Below are 12,186 nucleotides of genomic sequence, written 5' to 3'. Positions count from 1 at the left end.
ACAGTATCTGTGGTAGTTCAAACCCACCCAAGGATGGCCTTCCCTTTTGTGTTCAACAGTTGTTCGAAGAGAACCCCAGATATCCATTTAGCAGCAACTGCATGCACAGTCTCTGTGGCACAATCAGTTAGCACATTTGGCTGTTAACTGAAAGGTTGGTGGTTCAAGCCCACTCAGGGATGGCATTGCCTTTTGTGTTCAACAGTTGTCCGAATAGAACCCCAGATAGCCATTTAGCAGCAACTGCATACACAGTCTCTGTGGCAAAATTGGTTAGCGCATTTGGCTGTTAACCGAAAGGTTGGTGGTTCAAGCCCACCCAGGGACGGCTTTGTGTTTTGTGAAGGGAACTAATGTACCCTTCTTAAACTTGAAGATTGTATACAAGTGTAAACAGACTGCAGAGTGGCACAGCGGAAGTGTGCTGGGCCCATAACCCAGAGGTTGATGGATTGAAACCATCCTCTGCTAGGCATGATTTCATTTTTGCACATCGCTTTATCGCATGGGCAAAACGGTTTCAATAGCCCTGTAAGAGAAAGTGCAATAAGGGCCCTGCCGTAACATAGATATTACGATAGCTAAGACTACTCCTGGGCCTTTCTTGTAGTTTAAGAGATGAGTGAAATGGCTGGCTTCAGCCTGTAATGTTAGTTGACCTGGGTTTGATACCTGGCCAATGGTGGTATAGTGGTGAGCATAGCTGCCTTCCAAGCAGTTGACCTGGGTTCAATTCCTGGCCAATGTATGTGAGTGTGCATTTGACAGCCTACCAATCCCTGGAAGAAAAAATCAGAGAGAGAGAGAGAGAGAGGAAGGTTTACACTCCCTGATTGATGTATACACATGTAGTAGTTTAGGCCTGCAATTTAGCATCCAATGTGATTTCTGCCCTTAAAACGCTGCTTTGCGTCAAATCCAGATTTTTTTCCTGGGACTTTAAGCGTCTATCCCACGCATCCATGCCCCCTCCTCCTTGAAACATCTTTTCCATCACTTTTCTGGCCACCATAATTTTTTGTAATTTTTCAAGTTTGCCTCCCCATTGAAGTCTATGGTGGTTCGCAAACGTTCGCAAGTTCGCAAACGTTTGCGGAGGTTCGTGAACCGAGTTCGCGAACCTAAAATCGGAGGTTTCGGGCCATCTCTACAGACACCTCAGGAGCCTATATGCACATAAGTTCTGAGTAGCCAAACTCCACCCTCCACTGAACCTGCAAATCCCAAAGCTAATTAGTGTTTGCTTGCTGAACCACACCGCATATATGCTGGCGGCTTCCCTGGTCATCTGGCCATCTGGCCATCACCTCTGCCTTCCCCCACTCCCCTGCTCAGTGTGCCTGCATTCCCCAAGCTGGGGGAGTGCTATCACTGCCCCTGAGCATAATGAGTTTGATCGGAGGTAGAGGTTCATGCCTAGTGTGCCTAGTACATGATCTGGCTCTGTGCAGAACGCTATGTAATGTTTGATTAGTAACACTCTGTCTCTCTCTCTCAGACAGTCACTCTCTGCGATTATATGAGACAGCAGTCTCAGCTCCAGGATCCGGGCTGCCTGTGTTCTCTATAGTAGGATATGTGGATAATCGGGAGTTAGTGAATTATAACAGTGACACCCGCCGGAATCTTCCCAAGACTGAGTGGATGAAGACAGTGGAGCCGGAACACTGGAATACGGAGAGGCAGACAAAATCATATCAAGCCAGACAGGATTATCTGAAGCAACATTTGCAGACAATGATGGCACAATTCAATCATACTAAAGGTGAGACAATTATTTCACACAGTGGGATGCAAAAGTTTGGGCAACCTTGTTAATCGTCATCATTTTCCTGTATAAATCGTTGGTGGTTACGATAAAAATGTCAGTTAAATAAATCATATAGGAGACACACACAGTGATATTTGAGAAGTGAAATGAAGTTGTAACGATTGTGGAACTTTCTCCGTGATCAGCGCACAACGCGTGCGCTGACACGGCGGAAATCCTCCACAAGCGTGTAATTGCAGGCACCCAGCAAAAGGTGCTACGCACCCGTAGAGGGAAAATTCCTGTCGGCAGATGGCGCTGGGGAGTGCAGAGGAACCAATCCTCTGTACCTCCACAAATGCCAGACAGGAATTGTACGAAGCGCAGAACGCAATCGCAAGAGAGGCGATTGCGAATGAGAACGAGCAAAGGGACAGGTTGTATGTGTGTGCGCCAATCCAGTCGCCACCCCGCGACCGCGCACACACAACAGCAGATATGAAATAGGAACGCGATCGCGAGAGGTGCGATCGCCAGACGTGACACAAGGCAGATCAGAATAGAATACGAGGGTAGCAAAGGCACAGCAAATAATACAATGAGAAGATGCGGAAAATAACAAACGCTAGCTAACCGCGAACACCGCACTCATTCGCAACAGTGCACGCGGTTATGCGCGGTCTCCACGTGATAAGCACAATAGAGACAAGCACGCCTAACTAACCATCGACAGACAAACATGAAACAGGGGACGCGAACGCTTGCTTAACGGTTACCTCACCGAGCCTCCAGTAAGCGGTCGTAGCAGACGAGACAGACACACGAAAACAGGGACAAGCGAGAGATAGGATCCACAGCACTAGCAAAAAGTGGCTAGCGCGATCCAGGTACAGAGTAGCAGAACAGAAGGATCCACAGCACTAGTGAAAAGTGGCTAGCGCGATCCCAGGAGACAGAACAGAAGGATCCACAGCGCTAGCGAAAAGTGGCTAGCGCGATCCCAGGAGACAGAACGGAAGGATCCACAGCGCTAGCGAAAAGTGGCTAGCGCGATCCAGAGAGGCAGAACAGAAGAGATAGCTGGTAGCAACCGCTGCACCAGCTATGCTCCAAGAAAAGAGATCAGAACGACTTCCTATCGACCACCGCTGGGACAGGACAATTGCAACAGACAAACAAAACAGATAAACAATCCTAACTGCACTAGGGAAATCTGCCTAGCACAGTTTCCAGGAATTACTCTAAGCTGATCTTCAAACAGAGAGTAAGGCTGACACCCCACCAGGAGTGTTACATAGGATGAAATCCTTATGAACAGCAAAGCATGCAAATTCCTCAGCAAGCACAAGCTGCAAAACTGACAGAAGCTCTTCTTTCCAGAGTCCTGCAGCATGCAAATCTAAACAATGGTCAAAAAGCTGCCTGCCTGCACAGGCAGCTGAGCAAATCATCACAGAAGTTTATTGGATTTACAGAAAGTGTGCAATAATTATTTAACCAGTTCACCCCCAAGGGTTTTTATCCTAACGGACCAGAGCAATTTTCAGTTGTCAGTGCTCCTCCCTTTTATTCCCTAATAACTTTATTACTACTTATCACAAGAAAATGATCTATACCTCGTTTTTTTCGCCACCAATTAGGCTTTCTGTGGATAGTACATTTTGCTAAGAATTTTTTTTTATTCTAAATGAGTTTTAATGAGAAAAACAGAAAAAAAAAAGAAAAAAAATCATTATTTCTCAGTTTTAAGCCATTATAGTTTTAAAATTAAACATTCTCCTGTGGATAAAACAAACACGTTTTATTTGCCCAGTTTTCCCAATTATTAAACCGTTTAAATTATGTCCCTATCACAATGTATGGCGACAGTATATTATTTTTAAATATAAGTGTTATTTTTCTGTTCTGTTTTTTTTTGTTCTGGCTATAATTACAAGCCCCTATGTAATAAATTAAAATTAATTTTCCCCCATAAAATATAGATTGAAAAAGCTGAGTCCCTAAGGTAACTAATTGTGTTTTTTTTTTGGGGGGGGGGGGGGGGGGGGTTGGAAGTGTAATTTTATTAATGAAGTGTATGCGTGAGAAAACGCGGAAGAGCCGCCGTAAATACTCAGAGTTAGGCGGCTGATTCCGTGTCTAGCATGGCATCTGGAGTGTTTAGGCACGCATCCACTAGCGGGATGGAACGCGGAGAAACCGCCGCATGCCCAGCGGTCAGGGCGGCGGAGTCTGCGTCCGACGCGGCAGTCGGTACGCATAGGCCTACTACTGACACAGTGGCTGAGCGCGGGGAAACCGCCGCATGCTCAGTTGGTGGTGCGGCTGCCCCCGCGCAGGGAACAGGCTGACACATTACAACACATGTCTGGTGTGGCTGGGACTGATAGTCCACACTGGCTCAGGAGGACGCGCGCACAGAGAGGCGGGACCTTTATGACAGTCAGAAGGGAGTTTTTCAGCAACTTCCATTGGTCCTGCACTTAGGGGAGGTGCTAGTAAGCGCTGGTGTATATATACTGGATGCTGGTCATTTCTCTGGTGTCTGGCGTTGCGATCACTACGTGGTAGCACTCAGACCTTGTCAGTATCTGTGTTATTAGACAGTTTCCAAGGTGTCGATGGCCAAGGATTTCACACCTTAGTCTAGGAAGTCTGTTATTATCTGTATTATATTCTAGATCAGTTTCCAAGGTGACGGCCACACCTTAGCTTAGGCATTGTTGATTATTTGTTATGACCTTCTGCTTTCCTGACCATTCTTCTGATCTCTGATTTTGTACCTTTATCATTCTGATACTCTGTTGCCAAATCTCGGCTAGTCTCTGGATTCTGGAACCTGCCTCCTGTCTCTGTATCTTATCTGTCCGTGTGTTTACGACCTGGCTTGTCCGACCTCGAGAACTATCTCTCCTGTTAGGAGATAGCTCGCAGATCTGTCAGTGACACTTCTCCACTGGTGTCACTCACGCTCTGTCCTTCCCACTGTCAGTCTGACTCCTCCCTGTGGAGAGTCCAGACTACGGAAGGAACCAGTTGCCGAGCAGTATTCCTATCTGCTCTTGCACCTGTCTTCCAGGTGCGATCCTCAAAGTATTACTGTTGTACCAAAACACTCTTATCACTCAGGTGTCCAGAAGTTAGAGATATATCTGATTATCGGTGATACTGCAGATCATCAATAATCTGGTATATATCTGCATTCTCGGTGATACTGCAGATCACCGGTAATCAGATCCTCTCTGTGTTACACCGATCGTTACAGTATGTACTTGAAAATGTATGTATTTTGTGGATGTAATATACTTTTTGGCCACAAGATGGCGCTAGTGAACACTCGTTATAGGAAGTGTTCACTTTTTTTTTTTTTTACATACTTTATTTAATTGTTACATTTCCTGTTTATGTGAATGGACCTAGCCGCTGTTCGCGGTCAAGTCCATTCACTCCAGGCACTGCGATTGGGTAGAGGACCGTTCGGTCCTCTTCCCCAATCACTCAGCACGGGATCCCGATGGAAACAGCAGCGGTAGCGGCATGCACACGGCGGTAGCAGCGGCGGGAATGCGCGACGTATTAAAACGTCATGTTGCCGTTAATAGAGGTAAGCATGACGTTTTAATACGTTAGGATGGCGGTAAACAGGGGCGAAGCAATAGGGGTTGCAGAGGTAGCGATCGCATCGGGGCCCTTGGGCCAGAGGGGCCCCATGGGGCCCTTCCTAAACCAAAGTATAAGCTGTTTATTGGTCCTGTACTGGTAATGATCACTTCTAAAGATGCTTTGAATAGTACTAATCATTAACAAGCTGTTCCCCATCCCCTTCTGACACTGTACATGACCTTGGCAGGTTTTGTTGCGCCGTATCAGTTGTTACGTATAGAGTGCTAGGGGGGCCCAATGTAAAACACGCACCGGGGCCCCGAGCTCCATAGCTACGCCACTGGCGGTAAATGGTTAAACAAAATTAGGCAGGTGCATAAATTTGGGCACCACAAAAAAGAAATGAAATCAATGTTTAGCAGATCCTCCTTTTGCAGAAATTACAGCCTCTAAACGCTTCCTGTAGGTTCCAATGAGAGTCTGGATTCTGATTGAAGGTATTTTGCACCATTCCTCTATACAAAACATCTCTAGTTCATTCAGGTTTGAATACTTCCGAGCATGGACATCTCTCTTTAACTCACACCACAGATTTTCAATTGTATTCAGGTCTGGGGACTGAGATGGCCATGCCAGAATGTTGTACTTGTTCCTCTGCATGAACGCCATGGATTTTGAGCAGTGTTTAGGGTCATTGTCTTGTTGAAAGATCCAGCCCCGGCGCAGCTTCAGCTTTGTCACTGATTCCTGGACATTGGTCTCCAGAATCTGCTGATACTGAGTGGAATCCATGCATCCCTCAACTTTGACAAGATTCCCAGTCTCTGCACTAGCCACACAGCCCCACAGTATGATGGAACTACCACCATATTTTACTGTAGGTAGCAGGTGTTTTTCTTGGAATGCTGTGTTCTTTTTCCTCCATGCATAACGGCCTTTGTTATTCCCAAATAACTCATCAGTCCACACACCGTATTGTAAAATGAAGCTGGCTTGACCAAATGTGTTTTAGCATACCACAAGTAGCTCTGTTTGTGCTGTGGGCGGAGAAAAGGCTTCCTCTGCATCACTCGCATACAGCATCTGCTTGTGTAAAGTGCGCCGAATGGTTGAACGATGCACAGTGACTCCATCTGCAGCAAAATGATGTTGTAGGTATTTGGTGCTGGTCTGTGGGTTGACTCTAACAGTTCTCACCATTAGTCAATTCTGTATTTCCGAGATTTTTCTTGGTGTGGCACTTCGAGCCTTAACTTGAACTGATTACATGTTTTGTCTACAGGTGTTATGTGGCAGTCCGTGCAGGAAGTGCCCAGAATCATGGTCAGTTACATGATACTATTATTTTTGGTAGCCTATCAGGAGTGCCAAATGACCATTAGATTGGTATGGACTATGTAGTACATTCACTGTGGAAGACATGGACTTTTAAGGTTAATTGGTATGTGGGTGGAGTTTGTGGTTACTCGGGTAGAGCACCTGGGAGGTATATGTATTTGTGTAATTGCATTCAATCACTGTTTGACATCTGATGAAGAAGTTTATCTGTAACATGTAATGTCTTGTTCCATGAATACATAGCAAAACTATTGGAGCCAGTGGAGTGCTGTCTCTTCTTTCTTCTTTGGAGTTATTCGAAATCGTTTGAGCAGTCCGGAATGAGACCTGGCACCGGCAAACAATCAGGTTGAATACACCTGATCAGGCTGTATCCTTGGCAACATGTATTGGACTGGAAGTTAACTTGAACTGAGCCTGTGGTCTTCCATTTCCTCAATATGTTCCTAGCTGTGGAAACAGACAGCTGAAATCTCTGAGACAGCTTTCTGTATCCTTTCCCTAAACCATGATGGTGAACAATCTTTGTCTTCAGGTCATTTGAGAGTTGTTTTGAGACCCCCATGTTGCTACCCTTCAGAGAATATTAAAAGTGGAAGGAAACTCACAATTGACCCCCTTAAATACTCTTTCTCATAATTGGATTCACCTGTGTATGTAGGTCAGGGGCCACTGAGCTTACCAAGCCAATTTGAGTTCCAATAATTAGTTCTAAAGGTTTTGGAATCAATAAAATGACAATAGTGCCCAAATTACCTGCCTAATTTTATTCAAACAATTATTGCACACTTTCTGTAAATCCAATAAACTTCATGTCACTTCCCAAATATCACTGTATGTGTCTCCTATAAGATATATTTAGCTGACATTTTTCATTGTAACAACCAACGATTAATACAGGAAAACCACGATGATTAACAAGGTTGCCCAAACTTTCACACCCCACTGTATCTACTGTATATCTGGCGCAATACATATAAGAATATAATGAAAGAAGGACATAGGCCACAGGTGCTCTTCCTTGAGATCGAGGGTTCACAAAGCTTTTATTGAGCGCTTGTGATTTTAAAGGCTTTGGCTACTGTTGCTATGTGTGTGTTCTCACTTGAGTAATGTGATTTTATAAAAAATGCTCATACAGGGACATAACAAGAAATTACTGGGCCCTCCTGCAAGACTTTGGATGCGCCTCCCACCCTCTCTGCCCCCCCCCCCCCCCTAAAAAAACAAAAACACAAAACACAGAAATTAGAAAGGCAGGCCAAGCAGTATATTAAAAATAATAAAAACAGCATACACTATAGGTAACCAGGTATAGGTGCCCCCAGTATAGGTTAGCCAGGTATAGGTGCCCCCAGTATAGTTAGATAGGTCTACAGGTCCTTCCAGTATAGGTAGCCATGTATAGGTGCCCCCCAGTATAGGTTAGCCAGATATAGGTACCCCCAGTATACATAGCCAGGTCTGTAGGTCCCCCCCAGTATAGGTAGCCTGGTATAGAAGCCCCCAGTATAGGTTAGCCAAGTATAGGTGCCCCTAGTATAGATAGCCAGGTCTATAGGTCCCCCCAGTATAGGTAGCCAGGTATAGGTACCCTCAGTATAGGTAGCCAGGTCTATAGGTGCCCCCAGTATAGGTAGCCAGGTCTATGGGTCCCCCCAGTATAGGTATCCAGGTATAGGTGCCCCCAGTATAGATAGCCAGGTCTATAAGTCCCCCAGTATAGGTAGCCAGGTATAGGTGCTACCAGTATAAGTAGCTTGGTATAGGTGCCCTGAGTATAGCCAGGTATAGGTGCCCCCAGTATAGTTAGCCAGGTCTATAGGTCCCCGCAGTATAGATAGCCATGTATAGGTGCTACCAGTATAGGTAGCTAGGTGTAGGTGCCCCCAGTATAGGTTAGCCAGGTATAGGTCCCCCAGTAAAAGTAGCAATGCATAGGTGCTACCAGTATAGGTAGCCAGGTATAGGTGCCCCCAGTATATGTTAGCCACGTATAGGTGCCCCAGTATAATTAGCCAGGTCTATAGGTCCCCCCAGTATAGGTAGCCGGGTATAGGTGCCCCCAGTATAGGTAGCCAGGTCTATAGGTGGCCCCAGTATAGGTAGCCAGGTCTATAGGTCCCCCCAGTATAGGTAGCCAGGTATAGGTGCTACCAGTATAGGTTAGCCAGGTATAGGTGCCCACAGTATAGGTTAGCCAGGTATAGGTGCCCCCAGTATAATTAACCAGGTCTATAGGTCCCCCCCAGTATAGATAGCCAGGTATAGGTGCCCCCAGTATAGGTAGCCAGGTCTATAGGTGCCCCAGTATAGGCAGCCAGGTCTATAGGTCCCCCCAGTATAGGTAGCCAGGTATAGGTGCCCCCAGTACAGGTTAGCCAGGTATAGGTGCCCCCAGTATAGCCAAGTCTATAGGTCCCCCCAGTATAGGTAGCCAGGTATAGGTGCTACCAGTATAAGTAGCTTGGTATAAGTGTCCCCAGTATAGGTTAGCCAGGTATAGGTGCCCCCAGTATAGATAGCCAGGTCTATAGGTCACCCCAGTATAGGTAGCCAGCTATAGATGCCCCCAGTATATGTAGCCGGGTCTTAAGGTTCCCCTAGTATAGTTTAGCGAGGTCTATAGGTGCCCCCGGTATAGGTAGCCTGGAGGGGGGAGTAACAGGCGCACGGCAGTGTGGAGGGGGTCCAATGCCCCCCCCCCCCCTCAACTATGGCTCCCCGTTCAGCGCTTTCCCCTCCAGTGATTAGCGCAGTGCAGAGGGCAGGCAGGGATGCTAACTAACCTTTTCCTGGTTCCATGTGATGGAGCACTGCGTGACGCCGGTCCTCTACATCCCCCTAATGTAATCAGGAAGTACAGTGAGCAGCATTAGGGAAACGTAGAAGACCGGAGTCACACAGACCTCCATTGCATGGAGCCAGAAAGAGGTGATTTAGCATCTCCTGCCTGCCCTCCGCACTGCGCTAATCACTGGAGGAGAACTCGCTGAACGGGGAGCCACAGCTAAAGGAGGGGGGAGTGGACCCACCTCCACACTGCCGTGCGTCTGCTGCTTAACAGCGGTTTTGTAGTGTACTTTACCTTAATATACTCAGGAGACCAATGCTTAACGATGTTAGATACTTTTTTTTATTTGAATGCAGATTATAACCCTGCTCCATTTAATTTTTGCATATAACTGTAAATACAAGTGTAACGATCGGTGTAACAGAGAGGGTCTGATGACCAGTGAACTGCAGTATCACCGAGAATACAGAATATACCCGATTATTGGTGATCTGCAGTATCACCGATAATCAGATATATCTACTAACCTCTGAACACCTGAGATAGAAGTGAGTGATTGGGTGTAACAGTAACACAGTGGATTGTACCTAAGGAGTAGGTACAGAGGCAGTAAGGAGTACTGCACAGAAGTATGCTCCTTCCGAAAGCCTAGACTCTCCCAGGGGAGGAGCTAAGCAGGAAATGGGAAGGACAGAGCGTGAGTGACACCAATGAGCGGGTGTCACTAACAGATCTGGGAACTGCCTCTAACAGTAAGGCTAGTTCTCGAGGTCGGCAAGCCAGGTCGTCAACACATAGACAGATAAAGTACAGAATCAGAAGGCAGATGCGAAATCCAAAAACAGGCAGGGTCAGGCAACAAAGAATCAGAATAACGAGGTACAGAATCAGGAGGCAGGTACAGAGTCCAGGAACGAGCAGAGATTGGCAACAGGATATCAGAGATAGCAAGGTACAGGATCAGAGTTCAAAGGAATAGTCAGGCAGGCAGAAGGTCATAACAAATAATACAATTCAATATTCCTAATGCTAAGGTGTGAGCGCCTTGATGTCGACACCTTTGGAAACTATGCTAGAACACAGAAACAGACAAGGCCTGAGTGCTACCACGTAGTGATCGCAACGACAGACAACCAGAGAATGACCAGCACCCAGTATATATCCACCTGTGCCTTCCGGCACCTCCCTAAGTGCTGGACCAATGAAATTTGCTGTAATTGTCAGCTGACCGGCCTGGTCAGCTGACCCTTCTCTGATTGCCATAAGAGTTCTGCCTCTCCGCGCGCACGCACGTCACTCTGAATCTAGGTGGACTATCAGTCCCAGCCACACCAGCACTGCCCTGCAATGTCTCCGCTGACCCATGCGCGGGGTTGGTCGCACCGCTATCTGCACTGGCGGCCGCCTCCCCGCGCTGGGTCAAAGTGTCCGCAACAGGGCCATGCGCGCCACGCGACGGTTTTTCCGCGTTCCGCCATGCTCTCTATGGAAACAGCCGCCTCACGCTGAGTAGAGTGGAATGGACTCCAGACAGCTCCTTCCCGGTTTCTCAGGATGTAAGGCGTGGAATTCCCTTTTCAATTTGTCAGCATGCATGCGACACTCAGGCACCCATGTCCTTTCCTCAATCTCATACCCCTTCCAGTGCACCAAATACTGCACTGAATTCTGCACCACACGTGAGTCTAAAATCTTCTCTACTTCGTTCTCTGGTTGGTCATCTATCATCACAGGAGGAGGAGGAGTGGGACCCACATGGACTGCTGGCTTGAGCAGTGACACATGGAAAGATCTTATGCCACGCATGCTGGCAGGAAGATCAATGGCATAAGTAACATTGTTGATCTTTCTAGCCACCGGAAATGGACCGACAAACCTGGGGCCCAACTTGTCTGAGGGCTGTTTCAGGGTCAAGTGACGTGTGGACACCCACACCAAGTCTCCTGGTTGAAATCTCCATTCTAAAGAACCAGGGGAGGACTGGGACCTTTTGGCCTGGGGGGACAACACAGACTAGAGGCCCGTTTCACGGCATCCCCAGCCCAAAGCCATATCTTTCTTGTGTGCAAATCTTCAAATTGTGATGACTAACAGCCCCAGCCACAGACACACACAGACACACACACACACACACACACACACACAGACACACACACACACACACACACACACACACACACACACACACACACACACACACACACACACACACACACACACACACACACTATGTACCTGATGCCTGACCCCATTTCTCCGCACAATCTACCTGTCTGTGTCTGATGCCTAACCTTAAAGGAGTTATCAGGCTTTTTTTCTTTTATGAAAATAAGTGCTACTTAACCAGGGCTCGTCCAGCTCCAAGCTCCCAGCATGTCCCTCGCCGCAGCTCTGCAGTCAGCTGTTCGCTGCCGCTGCCTCCCAGCCCCCGGAGATGACGTCAGGCCGACTGCGCCTGTGCGAGCGGCGCTGTCAATCACTGCCACATGGACCAGAGCGTACTGTGCAGACGCAGAACTACTGCGCCTGCGCAGTACACTCCGGTCCACGTGGCGGTGATTGACAGTGCTGCTCGCACAGGCGCAGTACAGGCCGACATCCAGGTCGGACTGGTGCCATCGGCGGGGACTGGGAGGCAACGGCAGCGAATGGCTGACTGCAGAGCTGGGGCGAGGGACATGCTGGGAGCGTGGGGCTGGAG

At 47.5% G+C, this 12,186-nt stretch overlaps 1 protein-coding gene across 4 annotated transcripts in view; it reads left to right on the top strand.

Annotated features, from left to right (window-relative positions):
- The window catches only part of LOC137543642 (class I histocompatibility antigen, F10 alpha chain-like), a 194,681-nt gene that overhangs the window by 132,333 nt on the left and 50,162 nt on the right, over window positions 1–12,186 (top strand). For all 4 annotated transcript variants that reach the window (XM_068264765.1, XM_068264764.1, XM_068264762.1 and 1 more), the window contains one exon: window positions 1,499–1,765. In XM_068264765.1, the coding sequence (XP_068120866.1) occupies window positions 1,499–1,765 (267 nt within the window). The remainder of the gene's footprint in view (window positions 1–1,498; window positions 1,766–12,186) is intronic.

This window comes from Hyperolius riggenbachi, unplaced genomic scaffold (assembly GCF_040937935.1).
Source record: "Hyperolius riggenbachi isolate aHypRig1 unplaced genomic scaffold, aHypRig1.pri scaffold_138, whole genome shotgun sequence".
NCBI lineage: Eukaryota > Metazoa > Chordata > Amphibia > Anura > Hyperoliidae > Hyperolius > Hyperolius riggenbachi.
Note: the sequence above shows the minus strand (reverse complement) of the source record. Positions and strands in the feature narration are given on the sequence as shown.